At 45.0% G+C, this 18,247-nt stretch overlaps 2 protein-coding genes across 2 annotated transcripts; one reads left to right on the forward strand and one right to left on the reverse strand.

The window, feature by feature from the left end:
• Positions 1–22: 22 nt before the first annotated feature.
• LOC138210741 (zinc finger protein 3-like) lies at positions 23–4,886 on the reverse strand. Its single transcript, XM_069170032.1, has 3 exons — positions 4,632–4,886; positions 3,645–3,875; positions 23–2,997 (listed from the first exon to the last, which is right to left on the reverse strand). The coding sequence occupies exons 1-3, from the start codon at positions 4,792–4,794 to the stop codon at positions 1,766–1,768; spliced, it is 1,626 nt and encodes a 541-aa protein (XP_069026133.1). The 5' UTR covers positions 4,795–4,886; the 3' UTR covers positions 23–1,765.
• A 2,716-nt stretch (positions 4,887–7,602) lies between these two features.
• Positions 7,603–16,812, forward strand: vcpip1 (valosin containing protein (p97)/p47 complex interacting protein 1). The gene is made up of 3 exons (XM_069170029.1): positions 7,603–10,498; positions 12,790–12,876; positions 13,363–16,812. Exons 1-3 carry the CDS (start codon positions 7,828–7,830, stop codon positions 14,178–14,180), a joined length of 3,576 nt encoding a protein of 1,191 aa, XP_069026130.1. The 5' UTR covers positions 7,603–7,827; the 3' UTR covers positions 14,181–16,812.
• The last annotated feature ends 1,435 nt before the right edge of the window (positions 16,813–18,247 follow it).

Genomic DNA, 18,247 nt, shown 5'->3' on the forward strand with positions numbered 1-18,247 from the left:
ATACAAAAAAAGGGAAAGCATGTACAGGAGTCCAGAAAATTGGACTGATTTTAATACAAACATTTCTTGGTCTTGTCTTTGGAGATTCAAATACAAGTAACTTAACACTTTGTTTGGATGAACACAACTTTTTATTGGATTTGATGAACAAAATCAAATGTTCAGTAACGTTTCCTGGATTTACCTTCATTAAGACACATAAGGATAAATAATAAATCTGTATGTACCAGAAATGATATAATATACAATATCTTCTTTTTTCTTTGGTCCAAAAAATTAGAAGTACAAAGTAGAACTTGTGATCAGTTGTTCAATCAGAAACATTATGAATGAACTTCTTTTTAATATGGATATTGTTTTTCTTGCGGACTTCACCTTTTTCATTTAGATGATCAAAATGTATATAAAGTTTTAGTTTGTAAACGTAAGCCATTCTCTGAAATACTCACAAAGGCATCGGATAAACAAGTAAAATATTTCAATGAATGAAAAATAACTGTAAAATTGCGGACTGTCTTCATTTAGCTGGACCGACGGCTTCCTACGATTCTGAAACTGGAACGTAACATTGAAAATATAACATTGACATTTTTTTTTTTGAAAAGCTTGAGAGCATGACAACAACAACAAAAACAGCCGACGTTAACTTTAGCACGCTAATTTGGGTGCATCGGTTGACGGAACGGAAGAAAGTAGCAGTGATTCCAAATAAAAGTACTTTGGCTCGGTCTTAATGGCCCCGATCACCCCGGAGTGAGTCCCAGTGGAGTCGTTACCGTTAAACCCTCAGTAACTCGTCGGCCATGCCGTCTCACTCTTAACTGTAGCTGTTAGCTGTGCTAGCAAGTAAGGATAATCCTACTCACGTAATTCACATTTTAGCCTCCGAACATGTCCAAGAGAAAATCCGTTAATGTTCGCTATGTGAAACTAAAAGATTTTCCTCAAGTTTTGGTCGTTTGTACGGTGAAAATTCGGGTATTGCGCAAGTGTTGCTGCGATTTCTTGCACAGACCGATTATTATTTGTAGCCCGCGTGATGTACATGTCTCGGGCTGGGTACCGGACTTCAATATTTTTATGGCACCACTCCATAATGCTATCTACTACCCAAAAATTAGTCATTCAGTGCAAAAAAATTTACACCCCGACTACATTCATACATTTTAAAACGCGTAACTTGTGCTTAACGTTAAGGCAGCAGTAAATCTCATCGGCATCTTGCTTGAACGGTTCGCCAACGTAGATAAAAATCAGTTTCAGTGATTGTTGCATTAGATTGTCTTATTTCCCTCGTCTCAAAACATTTTTTTTTTTAGCACCATATCTCTAAATTGTACGTGCTGTAATGACGGGAAGGTTTCTCTGTGCACGGTTAGCTAGCTAGCATTCTCTGATAACTCGCAGAGGGCATTGAGGGAACATTGATCAAATTGCAGCTACACAAAAACAACCTGTTTTACGCTCTCGTCCTCTAAACAGCATGTAAGATTTGTTCCACACCGTGAAAGTGAATTTCTTTTTTGGCATAGATTTCTTAAAATTTGTATCAAAAAAACTTTTGCTGAAGTAAAATAACAAAAGTATCAAAGTCGAGGCGTCAGGACCGATATCCATAAAGCTGATACTCAGCCCTACATGTGTCGCACTTTAAAATCCCTGTAAGAAATTCACACAAGCCTCGTCTGAAGGCACTTCATATTTAGAAAAAAAGTTTAAAAAAATAAAAGATCAACCTAGCCTGGATGAACTCTTGCATATTTCTTCAAGCTCGGCTTCCCGCCGACTTTTTCCCCGCCGATGTTTTTGGACTCTGACTGTGCGTCTTCATGTGCATTTTCAACTTTTGCGTGTGGGTGTAACATTTCCCGCAGGTGTCGCAGGGGTACGGTCTTTCCTCCGAGTGCGACCTGACGTGATTTCTCAGCGTCGTCGTGTGTTTGAATCTCGCCCCGCACGTGCCGCAGGGGTACGGCCTCTCGCCCGTGTGCGTCCGGATGTGCCTTTTCAACTTCGACTGGTTGATGAACCTTTTCCCGCACGTGTCGCAGGGGTACGGCCTCTCGCCCGTGTGCGTCCTGACGTGGCACATCAGGGAGTTGTTGTGCCTGAAGGCTTTGCCGCACGTTTTGCAAAAGTACTGCTTCTCGTCGGTGTGGATGGCCGCGTGCCGCCTGTACGCCGACGGGTCGGCGAAGCGCTTCCCGCAGGCGTCGCAGCAGTACGGCTTCTCGCCCGTGTGGATTCTCGCGTGCACCGACAGCTTGTCGCTGCTCCTGAAGCTCTTCCCGCACGCGTCGCACGAGTACGGCTTCTCGCCCGTGTGGATCCTCACGTGCACTGCGAAGGGAGTGCTGTGGCGAAAGGTCTTCCCGCACGTTTCGCAGCAGTACGGCTTCTCGCCCGTGTGGATCATGTGATGCAACCTCAGGTGAGTGGGACTCTTGAAGACTTTTCCGCAGAGGTCACATTTGATGGGCTCCGCGGGACGGTCGTCTCCGTGGTTACTGTGGCGTCTCTTCTTTGGCTTCCGCTCTGCGTTTCCAGTTGATCCCGAGTCAACGTGCCGGTTTCCTCTCTGATCTTGCATCGTGGCTACAGGAGAGTTGCGAGAGAGGACCCGGTCGCTGTTTGGTTCTGGTTCACTGTGGTTACTTTCCTCATGATTAACAGTCACCGCAACGGATTCAGTCTCCTGCTTCAGTTCAAGCTGCTCTCCGCCCTGACTGATGCAGAGTTCCTCCTGGTCCTCTTTAATCTGTGGAGGTTCTGGTTCCTCCTGGTCCTCTTTAATCTGTGGCTGTTCTGGTTCCTGCTGTTCCTCTTTAATCTGTGGAGGTTCTGGTTCCTGCGGTTCCTTTTTAATCTGTGGAGGTTCTGGTTCCTGCGGTTCCTCTTTAATCTGTGGAGGTTCTGGTTCCTCCTGGTCCAGACTGGAGTTCCTCTCCTGCTTACAGAGAACCTCCTCCTCCTTACAGACATGTTGCTGTGTGACGTCTGGTGGGACGCAAAAAAAAAAGAAAAAGAGAGAAAGGTTACTAATTTGATGATTGAAAAAAAACAAATAACAAATTTAAACAATATAGTTGAATTTGAACCAAAAGCAGAGCTCTACAGTATTTTGAATGTTGTTCACATACGAGTGAAATTTACCATTCAATACGTTATAATACATATGAAATCAACTTATCTTTCTGCTGTCGTGTTTCCCGTTTGTGTCCTACTATACGCTTTACGTCTTTTGACGAACGTTTCTCGGAGGATGAATTAAGTTGCCTCTCATCTGATTTTCAGGTTGTGAAAATTAATTAAAGTCAAACTTCTGTACCAACGGATTACAACTTGGATTGCTTTTAATTCGAGTCATTTATACTTTCAGTAACAATTACGCTGCGCAATCAGACATTTTTTTTATTTTTAAATGCAAAATTCCCAATTCTACAGTCTTAAGAATTTAAGTCGGTTTCCTGTATGTCTTTTACAAACTAGGTTTCCTTGTTGAAAGGAGCCAGTTGAGGCGGTTTGGTGGATTTAATGAGGGTTACCTCCTTGTATTATGCTATTTGTTGCAGTTATTAATTAATTTTCCTTCTCTGAATCATATTCATTCGTAAGTCCATCGAGACCACTGACGTTGTACAGACCTATTCTGTGTAACTTTATTTCAGGTTTCAGGATGACATCCAGCAATCTGCGCCGACGATCGATCTCTTCTTCAGACCGGACGACAGCTTCGGCGAAGACTCCGAATATTTCTTCACATTTGGACGTGCACTGAATCAGCATGAAGGTATAAGTCTGCTGCCTCATTTCGAGCTGCTCTCCCTCCGGACTGACGGGGAGCTCCTCCTGTTCCTCTTTAATCTGTGGAGGTTCTGGAGGAGAACAAGGTCGCTAATGTAGTATAATATAATAACATATAAATATAAAAACACACAAATCAAAACAAACAAATGATAGTCTAAATTTAACCACTGGCAACAAATCGGACGGACGACCAAGTTAATACTGTTTAAATGGCTGCAGCTTTAATTTGTGCTCAGAATTTAACTACCAAAGCTCTCCTATTAATATAATAAAATGTCCCCTTGCGGGACGTAAAAATTCAAAGGTCACCCATACATATAGGAGGGGTTTGGAGTCTTACATAGGAAATGTTCTATTTCTAGACTAATCCCGGACGAGCCCCCAAATATGTCAGGTAAATTACTGTGACACAAGAGCCGGGGTCTCGGGTACAACAAAGGCAACTGTTTATTTTAACAAATGCATTTGGGTTCACAAGCATCACTTCAATAAAGCTCTACTGAGTAGTGTGCCTTTTTTTTTTTTATGCATCGTCTCTTCCCCCCCCACCCTCGCGTGAGAACTGCACTTCTGATAATCTTCACGGGGGAGAGACTTCTTGAAACATTCTGGTTTTGTTTACAGTAGATCAGCACATTCAGGGGAGAAAGAGAGATTGCTATCTGTTGTGTCTTGTTACATGTTTTCATGAGTTCCTTAAAGGTTTATTAAAAAAAAAAAAAAAAGTTATGTCTTCTAGCCTGTGAGTCTCAACAAAAAAAAAAAAAGTAAAATAGAAGCTCTGATCCGACAACACATTAAGACCGTTATAAGTTTTTACAGACCAGACTTTATTTCCGGTTTTCGCGTGATATCCAGCAGTCTGTGCTGACGTGCGATCTCTTCCTCGTACCGGACGATGGTGTTTTCAAACACGGTGAATATTTCTTCCGCAGCAGCAGTTAGTCGCTCGCTGATAAAATCTCTCAAATGTTGAACCGAAGACATTTTTTTTTACTCCCAGCCGCTGAAATATTTATCTGCAATACGACAACATCGCCAATACGAGGTGCACGAGACGGTTATGTTGTTTACTTCCGCCTGGGGTGTCACAGTTTGAAGTCCCGGCAGGGGTTGGTGAGTTAACTTTTTTTTTTTTTTTTTTTAGTTCCGCCTTCAACTTCCAACTGCTGTTCGAGATGGATTTTCTTTTTTTTATTATTTGTAACCTGCCTCATACTCTTACGGAAACTTTAATTAAGACGTCATATTTCGGGACTGTATCGCGCTCGCACTTTTATTTCTTTATTTCCGCCTGGATGCCACACTGAAGTTCCGGCAGATATTTCAGTGAACTTTTTCGTTCCGCATTCAACTTTCAGCTGCTGGAGTTTTTTGTTTTGTTTTTGTCTTTACCTGCCTCATGCCCTCACAGATAGTTTAACTAAACGTCATATGTTGGGACTGTATTGAAAATTTTCATATAATAAATATTTTACAACAAAGTATATTTTGCTGCCAACAAAATATGCTTCAAGTACAAAGTCTAATATTTGCCGCTGTTATATAGTAAAATATGTTTTTTTTAACTGAACTGTTTAAGATTTAATATGTGTGTATTTTAATTGTAATCTGAGCCGTCTGAGGACAATCATGTCGTACGCAGTTACCTTCCACCCCTTAAATATTTAAAATTAAGGCCACGTGTACTAATCCGACTTTTGATATCAGTCATGCCTTGATGAACACAGTTTGACTGTAACTTCAGAATGGGGTGTTGTTAAAGTCATAAAGCTTTACTGTTATAATACATACATACATAGAGACACTGATTAATGTATATTGTCATCTATAATGTGTTTTTCTTCCACTTTTGGGAGATGATGCTCACAGTTATAAATAATAATTTATTTCATTTAGTCTGGGAACATTGGTCTGAATAACCAGCAGTCAAAGTCAAGGTGCTTTTAATTTGCATTTTAATTCTGTCACTGGAAGTCTTCATCTTTTGATATGTGTGTGTGTGTGTATATAGAGGCAAAAAAAAAATTATGTATATATTTGCTATTTGTATGTGTATGCATGCTTGTATGGATATGCACATTTATATTGCTGCTATGTACATTTTCTTATTGTCTGACCTTGGGGAGCACTTTTTGCTTGAAAAATAATCTGTATATACATTTTGTATTATTGTTGTTGTTATTATGTCAGTGCTTCAGTCTATAAGCTCTCTTTGTTTCGTGTTTTGTGTTTCATGCTGTTTTCTACGAGAATGCTAAAGTTAGAGTAACGTTTTATTCTGACAACAGGCCACATAACTATAATAGCTCACTAGTGAAATTAGTCACTGGTGGAAAGTAACTAAGTACAATTACTGTTCTTATGTACAATTTTTTAAGTACTTTACTTGAGTATTGATGCTTCTTTATACCTCCGCTCCACTATTATACTTCACTACAGCTTTAGGTAGTTTTCAGATGATAATTTGACACAGTGGATGATAAAAAAAAAAAAAAAAAAAAAAGCTTTTAAAATACAACATATTTTTGAAGATTAAAACAAGTGGTTAAACAACCTGCTTGTTCCTGGTGTTTTACAGAAAAGCAGCGTGTGGTCGGGTCACAGCTCCACCAAACCATACGGCTTTTCATTTCAATAAATGTTCGACTGATGCAATATCTCAGCAAAAGTAGAAAGATTAGAGAAGAAAGTCCACTAACTGAAAACAGATTTGTGGATCACGTCTTTGTTTTTTGTGTTCTTATTGGCTCTCCGAGTAATAATCTGACAAATCCTCAGATTTATCTGCGGTCCCGTATATAACCTGATATAAAGATAGATAGATACTTTATTTATTTATTTTCTCTACAGCAGCATATACAGGTACAACGTAAAGCAATACAAATGCCAGAATAAAAATAGAGGTAGTAAAAAAATATTAAATACAAAAAAACTTAAAAATTGCACATTATATACAAATAAAAATAGAATATTGAAAATGCGTTATATTTAATCATTGAAATCCCTGTTTGCACATTTTGAATCTGAATTTTTTTTTTTTTTTTTTTTCCAGAGGCACCAATCAGGCTGTATTAATCAGAGTAATCTTGAAATATGCCGTTTGGTGGATCAATTACATGACGGATTAATCAAAAATCAAGTTGAATATTGTATAAAACCTTTATTCTGCTTCTGTGAGTCGTCTGAATTCACTCGTAGACAAAGAAGTATTAAAATCACACATTTCTGAATGGAGTTTGGCGGCAGTGTGTTCCGGTAGGTTGCAGCATTTGTTTATTCATTAAAATATGATTAATATTCAAAGAGCACTTTTTTTTTTTTGCCAATGAACCAGCAGGTTCAGCAGCTGAGCTCACCGGTGAACTCCTGTTGTCTGCAACGACAAACCGACATTGAGCTACTTTTATCAACCAAACAATGCAAACCACAGTTTACCACAAAACTGTAAAAGCAACCGGATCCCTTCTCCCCCCCAAAAAATGTCCTTTTAATACACACAGACACGCAGCGAAACAATCCTATTCAGCCCAAACTGCCATGATGCTGTTGGATTTGACTTCCTTACACAACAAAACGTCGCTGCGGCGTGTTGCATTGTGGGTAATGTAGTCAAGTGAACCGTAAGGTTTCAAAGTTTAATCACGTAACCAAAAAAAACGCCCAATTTAATGAACGGGTTTTCTGTTGAACGATATCGCGACCAAACAAATAAATAAGCCAAGATTTATTTACGTTCAATCTAATGCGTAAATATTCCAAAGCGATTACGCAGAACGACTACAAATCCCACAATCTGACGTCATGACGTAATTACGTTTAGCAACGGTCAGTCGCTAGAGAGAGAGAAAAAAAAAAAAAAAAAAACAGCCGCTTCCGTGTTGTTCTTGTGTTATTCTGGCAAATAACTATCGTTAGCCGAGTCAAAGCTCGTCTGACAGCCTCGCCGGAGTTTGACTATCATGGTCCTGTGAAGCTGACAGACAGTTTCAGCTTCTTTTCGTCCCCCCTCCGCCCGACATGTCGCTGCTGCAGAGCTCAAAGAAAAAAGACAAGCGTATTTTGTCTGGTACCTGCCCAGACCCGAAATGTCAGGCGAGGCTTTTCTTCCCCGCTTACGGCTCCGTTAGCATCGAGTGCACGGAGTGCGGCCAACGCCACGAGCAGAAGAACCTGTTAAATGTCGAAGAAGTGACGGATCCAGATGTCGTGCTCCACAATCTGCTCAGAAACGCCCTGCTCGGCGTCACCGGGGCCCCGAAGAAGGGGACCGAGCTGGTGAAGGTGATGGGGCTGTCCAATTACCACTGCAAGCTCCTGTCCCCGGTCCTCACCAGGTACGGCATGGACAAACAAACCGGCAAGGCCAAGCTGCTGCGCGAGATGAACCAGGGGGAGATGTTCGACTGCTCCCTCCTGGGGGACCGAGCTTTCCTCATCGAGCCGGACCACGTCTCCACCATGGGCTACGGTAAGGACCGGTCGGGGAGCCTCATATACCTCCACGACACCCTGGAGGAGGTCAAGAAAGCCAACGGCAACAGAGAGTGTCTCATCCCGGTCCACGTGGACGGGGACGGGCACTGCCTGGTCCACGCCGTGTCCAGAGCGCTCGTGGGCCGGGAGCTGTTCTGGCACGCGCTGAGGGAGAACCTGAAGCAGAACTTCAAGCAGAACCTGGACCGCTACAAGGCCCTCTTTCAGGATTTTATCGACGCCGCCGAGTGGGAGGACATCATCAACGAGTGCGACCCCCTGTTCATCCCGCCCGAAGGCGTGCCGCTCGGGCTGCGCAACATCCACATATTCGGCTTGGCCAACGTCCTCCACCGGCCCATCGTCCTGCTGGACTCCCTGAGCGGGATGAGGAGCTCCGGGGACTACTCGGCCACCTTCCTGCCCGGGCTGGTGGCCGAGGAGCAGTGCAGGGGCAAAGACGGGAAGCTCAACAAACCCATCTGCATCGCGTGGAGCAGCTCCGGGAGGAACCACTACATCCCTCTGGTGGGGATCAAGAACACGGTGCTGCCCAAGCTGGCGGCCCGCCTGCTGCCGAAGGCCTGGGGCGTCCCGCAGGAGCTCATCCGGAAGTACATCAAGCTGGAGTCGGACGGCAGCTGCGTGATCGGCGGCGACCGCAGCCTGCAGGACAAGTACCTGATGAGGCTGGTCAACGCCATGGAGGAGGTGTTCATGGAGAAGTACAGCATCCACCCGTCGCTGGTGGCCGACGTGCACCAGTACGTGTACAGGCGGACCGGCGTGATCGGCATCCAGCCCGAGGAGGTGACGGAAGCGGCCAAGAAGTCGGTGATGGAGAACCGGCTGCACCGCTGCCTGATCTGCGGCGCCCTCTCCGAGCTCCACGTGCCGCCGGAGTGGCTGGTTCCCGGCGGGAAGCTCTACACCTTGGCCAAGACCACGCACGGCCAACTGAGGCCCGACAAGAACTACAGCTTCCCCCTCAACAACGTGGTCTGCTCCTACGAACCCCAGAGGGACGTCCTCGTCCCGGACTACAAACTGAGCTCCCTCAACACCTGCAACTGGTGTCACGGCACGTCGGTCCGCCACATCCGCGGCGACGGGTCGGTGGTCTACCTGGACGGGGACAGAACCAACACCCGCTCCCAGGGCGGCAAGTGCGGGTGCGGCTTCAAGCATTACTGGGAGGCGAAGGAGTACGACAACCTCCCCGAAGCCTTCCCCATCACCCTGGAGTGGGGCGGCCGGGTGGTGCGGGAGACGGTGTACTGGTTCCAGTACGAGACGGACCCGGCGCTGAACAGCAACGTGTACGACGTGGCCATGAAGCTGGTCACCAAGCACTTCCCGGGCGAGTTCGGCAGCGAGATCCTGGTGCAGAAGGTGGTGAACACCATCCTGCACCACACGGCCAAGAAGAACCCGGACGAATACAACCCGGTGTCCATCGACGGCGCCCACGTCCAGCGCCTCACCGACGGCGCCGACGCCGGCCAGCCGGCGGCCGACACGCAGCCGCCCACCAAGATCATCCTGACGGGCCAGAAGGCGAAGACGCTCCACAAGGAGGAGCTGACGATGAGCCGGGCGGAGCGCAGCATCCAGCAGAGCATCAGCGAGCAGGCCTTCGTCTCTCAGAAGCGACGCACCGACAAGCTGAAGCAGGAGCAGAAGGGCCCGGGACGGGCGCCGTCTCCCGGCGGCTCTCCGGAAAACTCCTCCTCCTCTTCGGCCCCGGCCACGCCCACCAAATCCTCGTCGCCGTCCTCCTCCTCCTCCTCGTCCAGCAAGGAGAAGAAGATCCGCGTGACCACCAGCGACGGCCGGCAGGCCACGCTCACCCTGCAGGCCCACACCACCTTCTCGGAGCTGCAGCGGAGCATCGCCGACCAGTTCGGCGTGCCGCCGGCGCAGCAGTGCATCCGCCACGGCTTCCCGCCCAAGGAGCTGGCGGCGCCGAGGGACGGCGAGGAGAACGAGCCGGCGGCGCTGCAGCACGGCGACCGCGTCACCGTGGAGATACTGAGGGGCCCCGAGGACAAGGGCCCCCCGGCGGCCGCCGCCGTGATGACGCGGGCCTCCAGCTCGCACTCGGCGCTGCACTCGGCGCAGGACGCCGTGACGGCCGGCAGGATGAGCAACAGGGAGCTCCAGGACGGCATCGACCTGGAGATGTCCTCCCTCTGTCTCCTAGCAACCTTGATGGGTAAGAACACTTAAGAGTGTGACACGTCCCCCCCCCCCCCGCACCCCTCATTTTAAATGACCAAAGATTAGTTTTCATATCGGTTGTGCTACTACTGCTGAAATCAGCAGTTTAATTTCAGTCCATCTTATTATTACATCCTCTCCAGTTGAAATTTTATACATAAATTTATATTTATTTAATATTTTAGGTATTTTGAAGATGTCTAAACAATCACAGTTGTCCACAGGTTCTTTTCTCTCTTTAACATTTGATGATATTAGAATAATGCCGTTGGTCTTTTGTCGGCACCGGCGTCACATTTTAAATGATTTTTCAGTTTTAAGTTGAAACATTTTGACCTCTTTAATCTTTTAATAGTCTTTGCTTGAGTTGAACTGGAGATGCAGGTCTCAGATGATGTGCTGGAGAACAGCTGGTGTAGTTGTTGTTTTTTTTGGGGGGGGGAGGGAGAGGGAGGGATTGAAAAAAACAAAAAAAACAGAGAGCAGCTGCACTCTGCTTGTGTACACCTGTCACCTGTCCAGGTGTGCAGCTCTCACACTGGTTTCTGATTGGACCACAGCGGGCAGGTAATCGACTCTTGACGGAGCGCCGATGTTTCTGATCGGCTGCCACGAACGCTACCAGAAACACTGTGTCTGTCTGTCTGTGTGTGTGTTGTGAATGTGAATGTGAATGTGCTGACTCGGGCACTCCCTCCCCCTCCACCCCTCCACCCCTCCAACTCCCTGCGTCAACGGAGTCAAAGGTCGCGGCTGCGTTTCAGATAAACAGGTCGGCCGGCCAACAGGCAGCGTGACACAAGAGCGTCTGTCGATATTCAGGGAAAGGTTGTTTTTTTCCGTCTGCACTCCGCAGGCCTGACGCTGCGCTTCCTGTCAGCTCGCAGCTCGCGTTCAATAATCATCCCGTCCGAGGAAAAAAAACAAAACAACAACAACAACAAAAAACCAACATAAAAACAAAGCATCCGATCGCCAGACAAAGAGTCTCGACTGAGAGTCCACACGAGCTGATGAAGAAGATGCATCGGGCAGCAGAATTCAACACGTGTGACTCGCTGCACATATAAGCAGGAGGGAAAAACAAAACAAGAGAAAATGCACAGTCATGCATCCTGAAAGTCACATTTTGTAAAATCATTTTGCACCTTTTTTAAAAATATATATATATATATATTTTTTTTAGACAAAAAGAATTTAAAAACATTTAATAGAGAAAAAATAAGATGCCGATTAATCAGTAGTCTTGGTGAGTTACAGGTTGAATTTAAATGATGAATTCAGGTGTGGTTGTAAGAAGTGTTTACAGAGCGAGTGTGGCGAATTAAAACCGGGGAAATAATAAAGAACTTAATCGGATCCAATCATTTTTAATATAAAAGTCGAGCAGTTTTATCTTAACAGGACAATAAAAAAAAAAATATTATTTCGGGAAATCTTTATTTCTGGTTCTCAAGCAGGTTATCAGTCTACATATGTGAGTGAAGAGTTGCTGCTTGTAGTTTGATATTTATTGTAAAATCAGAGAGACAGAAAATGGTCTCGTCAAACTGAGTAAATAAGTGAAAATATTAGCATTTCTCCAAATGTTAAACAAATTGATCGTTTTGTCAATGATAGAGTTTGATTGTGTTTTATTCTGACAGCAGACAAATCCATCAATCAATCAATCAATCAATCAATCAAACTTTATTTATGTAGCGCTTTTTGTACATTTTGGTGCAATTCAAAGTGCTTTACAGATGACTGACAGGCCAAAAATAGTAAGACAAGACATTTGTGTACCAGAAAAGTAAAACAAATTTGAGAACAAAGTAAAATGCCAATTTAAAAACAAATTAAAAGGAAAATAAGACAATTGAAAAACTCACTTTGAGACCAAATGCATGCAAAGATAAAAGAAATGTAGAAGATAGATTTAAAAACCAAAATAAGACAATAAGAGTGGTAAAATAGGGCGAGGTAAGAACTAGAAACTAAAAAAAACGAGTCTAAAAATTAGGACAAAAAGATAAAAGTTACAGTTAATCAGAAGGTAAAATAATTTAAAAGTGTGTTGAAGAAGCTAAAATAAATAAAGAAAAGCAAATCGATGGAAAGAAACTTTTAAAAGTGGCGAAGGCAAAGAAAGTACGAGCTTTGTGTTTGTGTGCCTGATTTATTTTTTCACATTCAAATGTTTGGTCAGCAGAAACGACAACTTGTCCTTTAAATTACAATTTAAAAAAAAAATCAGCCATCCTCTTTTCTTTTTTTTTTTGAACCTGTAAAAATCTTTATTTCCAGGTGAGGACGTTTGGTCGTACGCAAAGAAGCTGCCGCACTTATTCCAGCAGGGCGGCGTTTTCTACAACATCGTCAAGAAAGACATGGGTGAGTTTTTAGTTTCATATTCACAAAAATTACGTATTACTGTAAACTCAAAATTGACGACGCGGGATCCTTCATTAACACGTCAGTGATCTGCCTCGGCAGACCGAACCGTTGAAAAGCGTTGAACCACTTCGACGCGACTGATCTGAAGATTGTTTATTTATCTTGAAGGGTTTTCAACTGAAAACGGATTACGATGAAAGATCAGTCAGGCTTCACGTCCGAATGCAAAAACAAAATTCGATCCGTATTTTCTAGAATATCATTTAAAAAAAAAAAAAAAAAAAAGTGTGAATACAAGTTTCCATCCGCCCATGTTTAAACGGCGTCATTAAAAAGCGTCACTTGGTTAATCCGTAAAGTTTTGAAGGTTTTGTTTTGTATGAGACTTCATCGATTACATTTCCCGGGGAGCGAGAACAGAACGCGCACGACGAAATCCGCGTGTCGGTTTCCTGAACGGCCTTCGATCTTCTCGTCTTCCAGGTCTGATGGACGGGAAGCACTGCACGCTGCCTCACCTGGCCGGCAAGACCTTCGTCTATAACGCGGCGGAGGAGCGCCTGGAGCTCTGCGTGGACGCCGCCGGCCACTTCCCCGTCGGCCCCGACGTGGAGGAGCTGGTGAAGGAGGCGCTGGTGCAGCTGCGCTCGGAGGCGGCCACCAGGGGCAGCAGAGAGGGCAGCCCGTCGCACGGCGTGCTGCGGCTCGGCAGCGGCGGCGTCGTCCGCAAGAAGGAGCAGCTGCAGAGCGTCACCGCCTTCCAGGGCAAAGGCCACTCGCTGGGCAGCGCCGGCGGCTCCTCCCCTCCGGAGCACCGGCCGATCACGCGCCAGCACAGCAGCGGCGTGGACCTGAGCGCCAGCGTGTCCCGGGGACCCCCGGACTTGTCGGACATCCCCGAGGACGCCACCAGGGAGCTGGTCCGCATGGCTCCGGGCTTCGTCACCATGAAGGACGGCCACGTGCTCGACCCGAGCCTGATGGAGCAGCAGCGGAAGAAGCTGCAGGAGATGGTGTCGTCCATCCAGGCCTCCATGGAGCGGCACCTGAAGGAGCAGCAGAGTGCCGCCGCCGCCGCCGGGGGCGGGGCCGGGGCCGGGGGCGGGGCCAGCCAGGAGCGGACTGGCGGGACTAAGACGACGGACGCGGTCCAGCCGGGGTCCGCAGTCGACCCCAAACCTCCCGGGGAGGCGGGCGCGGCGGCGGCCAGCAAACCGGACGGGAAGGCGGAGGACCTGGAAGAGATGGAGAGCCAGGACGCCGGACAAAGCAACGTCATCGAACCCATGGATCACTCCTGATCACTCCTGAGTCCCAGCACCCCTCCCACCTCCCCCACCACCCACCCCCGCCTGGCCGGCATCTGTGGGCCATAACGCCTCAGGTCGGATCCTTAAAGCTTTGGTCTTCATCATGTCGCGTTGTCTTTTTACTGCATGACTCCGGAGCGGGCCGACCGTCCTCGCCGCCGCAGACTCCGGGCGGGACGGTAAATCCACGAGGACGATATATCGCGACGAGCTGTCTGCGATACATCGTCGATGCACCGACATCACACTTCTGTCGCAGTACCGCAAGCTGTTGTCGCGCGTTAGTGTGTGTGTGTGTGTGTGTGTGTGTGTGTGCGCGTGTGCGTGTGCGTGTGTTTACTTCTGTATGCACTTTTGGGACACACTCTTATCAGCAGGGTAAACAAATAAACAAAACCGGTCCGGCTTTTGAAAGAAATTATTTTTGCCTTTCCAGAGTACGATTTTTTTTTTTTTTTTTTTTTCTCCCGAGTCGGCGATGTATCGCAAACGGCCGACTTTGCGATACATCGCCGATTCGCCCGCGCGTCGCCCGCGATTCCCAACCTCGCGGACGTCCGATCCTCCCGCTTAATAAAACACGCACTGATATCCGAGGAGGGGAGAAAAACAAATAATAAATGTGTGTGTGTGTGTGTGTGTGTGTGTGTGTGTGTGTGTGTGTGTGTGTGTGTGAGTGAGACGCATTCCTGTAGATAGACGAATCCTCTTGAGTCTTAATCTGCCACCCGGGAGCAGAACCGCCGGCCGCCGCGAACACGCTTCCGTCAAAGTGCACGCTAAAGTGCACCAGCCTCTCCGTACGCATCGACGCCTTCGTCACCGAATTCTGCTTTTTTTTTTTTCTTTTTTTTTGCCCCCCCACCGTCCGTCTGTCTGGAGGAAAAGTCTGGATCTGTCGTTTGCTCGACTCGTCTCCATCTGAGATTTTTTTTTTGTGTTTTTTTTCCAACGGTCACTAAAAAAAGCAACAAAAAAACCCCAAAAAAAATGGCCGCGTCTTTAATGTGAAGCACCTGAATCTGACCAAACTTGCACCACCTACAGGCAAGAGAAGTAACTGCACTGTGACACCTAAAGATGTGTTCCAGCTGCCTTTTTTTTTCTCTCTCTTCATATCAGTGTTTTTTTTTTTTGTTTTTTTTTTGGGTGTGTTTGAGGTTTTATGTATTTAACATTTTAAACTTGTCCAACGCGATGTGTCCACTGTTGCAGATCTTATAAGTGTTTGTTGTAACGAGAAAATGCCAACGGTGAAAATGCCAAAGATTATGATAGAAACTAGTTTTTCCCACACAAGATGGCATCGATGGAGCGATTCAAATTTTAACTTGAAAATTTCCCGGGATTCCCCCAAAGATTTCGATATCGGCCTACACAAAATCGTCTGATCAATAAAGCTTTCGTTTAGTATTTCGTTTTAAAAGTGTCAACTTTACGGTCCGTTTTCTAGAGACGACTGAAATTATAGAGACGCGTTTGTCTGATGTTCAAGTGCCTGTAAAAGCTCAAACATGTTTGAAGGGGAAATAAATGGCGTTCTTGTTGATAAAAGTTTTTGTGAAGCAAACGCTTGAAATTTGATTCGAGTATCAATCGGAGGTCGGTGTTAGAGAGACGTGGAATTGTTGACATAAAATGCACACACACACACACACACACACACACAGGAGAGGAATTACAGCTGTAACACTCCTTGCCTGCAGGTGGCGCTGTCTTGAAAGTACAGCAGTTATTAACGACCCAGAGCTCTCGGTGGTTTCTTTCAGCTCGCTTTGTACTGGACTCTTCAGTCTCATTCGAACAAACATAAACCCCCCCAATTTTTTTTTATTTATTTATTTTTTTTTAAATTAACAATCAAACAAATTGATTTATCTTTCCAAGTATCACGTCAGAGGTTTCATTGTTTTTGTTATTATTATTATTATTATTTTTTTTTTTCCAAAGCTGAAGGAAAACCTACCGAGCTGCGGAGGCGGTGCAGGTTGGCGGTGAGCAGGTGCTCATGTGGGAGAGTTCGTAAAACAGCTCCCCCTTGTGGAGAAAACTCAGTTTCAGGTGGAGCTCCAACATCCAAAAATAGGCAACGCATGAGTTTATTAATCGGGCTTAAAAAAAAAAAAAAAAAAGGCCCAAATTATCAAAAATTATAAGAGATTCTAAACTGATTCATCACCCGTCATTTGTTTTAAACTTTCACGTCCATGTTTACATGTTGAAATGCAGTTTAAGGAAAAGGAAAAAAAAAGATGACGAGAAAAACCGCAGCACCGTTCAGATGGGATTTATGTCTCGGACGTCTTGTGTGTGATTTGTTGTCGCCTCCACGTCATTTTTCTGTTATTTTTTTTATTTTTGTTCTCTTTTCCTGCATTTGATCAGCTCAGGGTGGAAAATAGAGGAAGTTAACTAGCTAACGACAACACGTAGACCCGTCGGAAGAACCGATGTAGAAAAAAAATGCAGGAGAGCCGCACGTTGAAATTGCTTTTTTTTTTTTTTATAACATCAGCTACAGGTTGCACAATTTTCTCTCCACAAAGTTAGTTAGATTTTTACGGGGAGTCGCACATCCTGTCTGAACGGGGGCTTCGGTGGGATTTACGTTTAAAAAAGAAAATATATATATATATATATACATATATATATATTTTTTTTTTTGCTTTGCATTGTAACGACAAAAACGCAACTGCCCCCGTAAATGATCCGACTTCCTGTTACCGTCATCCCCCATCGGCCCGGCGGCTGGCCAGTTCATTTCCCTTTTAAAAAACTAAAATAAAAAAGCAGAACACGGCCAAAGATAAAACCAGATTAACGTTTTCAGTAGTTTAAAAAAAAAAAAAAAACACCCAGTTTGTGGTTCTCATATTTGGTTGAGTAAACTTCTCCACAGGCCCTTTTGTGCTTCATGTCCTATGCAAAAAAAAAAAATCTTCACTGAACTTCCAAAAGAAAAATACGACGGGAAAAAGTATGTAAAAGTTATATACCTGCCTGTGGATTTACAGAATCACCACTGGGGGGCGCTGCTACCAGGAAATAGGCTGTCACAAGCTTGACAATTTACACAGAAAACTCAACACAAGATGGCAGAATGAGACTTTTGTTTTATATTTTTTTTGTATCTGCTCTTTTCTTCACTTCCGCAGCCAAACAAAGTGGGAATAAAAAAAATAAAATAAAATAAAAAAAAGCAACGCGACGTCTTTAAAAAGCATCCGAAGTTTTAAGATTTTGACGTGTTTGGCTCGTCTCATCATCGGTACTTTCCGTCGCGGCCCGGATCGAATTAGATATGAATCGGACAACAAGCTGCTGTTTTCTTTTTTTGTTGTTTTTGCGTTTTTGTTTTGTTTTTTGGCGTCTGAATTACGTGGCACTAAAACGCAGCGGCTCTTCGTCCTTTAGAGAATTTTCTGTCCCGCCGCTGCAAGCGACGCTGCGTGGGCCAAAATTAAGCAGACGGTCGTGTCCTCACTCGAGTACTTTTTATTCAACGTATTTACGGGTCTATGAAACACTCCAATCCAACGAACAACGATGCTAACCCCTTTCTGCAGCAGCTGTTTTCCATCTCTTTAGTGTTTAATTACATCTCGCACAGTTAATGTCTTAAACTGTTGTTTTGTTTTTTTTGTTGGGGGGGGGGGAGGAGGGGTGTGACAATAGGAACTCTTTTATTTGTAATTTTTTTTTTTGGAGTGGTAAATGTTCAAAGAGTTTTAAAATGCCTTTTAAAGGTTCACATGATGCACTCGATTGTACTGAAATTGAAGGTGGTGGTTATGAAGGTCAACAGCAGCACTTATGAACTTCTAGTTTCACATATATTGTCGCTAATAAGTTGTAAATATTTCTTGTATGATACAGACAGATACAGTATTAGTTCATGAGAAGAGAGAGGGTTGAAGTGAGAGCAATTTTTTTTTTTTTTTTCTGTTTTTCTTGCTTTAAGTGCTGAAGGGAGGGAGGGGGAGGATTCCCAACACATCAGGATATAATATTGATTAGTTCCTCCATCCGTTTTTTTTCTTTTCTCTTTCTACACGACA

This window comes from Embiotoca jacksoni, unplaced genomic scaffold, assembly GCF_022577435.1.
Source record: "Embiotoca jacksoni isolate LCO1_2020_lvr unplaced genomic scaffold, fEmbJac1.0.p SCAF_48, whole genome shotgun sequence".
Classification (NCBI taxonomy): domain Eukaryota; kingdom Metazoa; phylum Chordata; class Actinopteri; family Embiotocidae; genus Embiotoca; species Embiotoca jacksoni.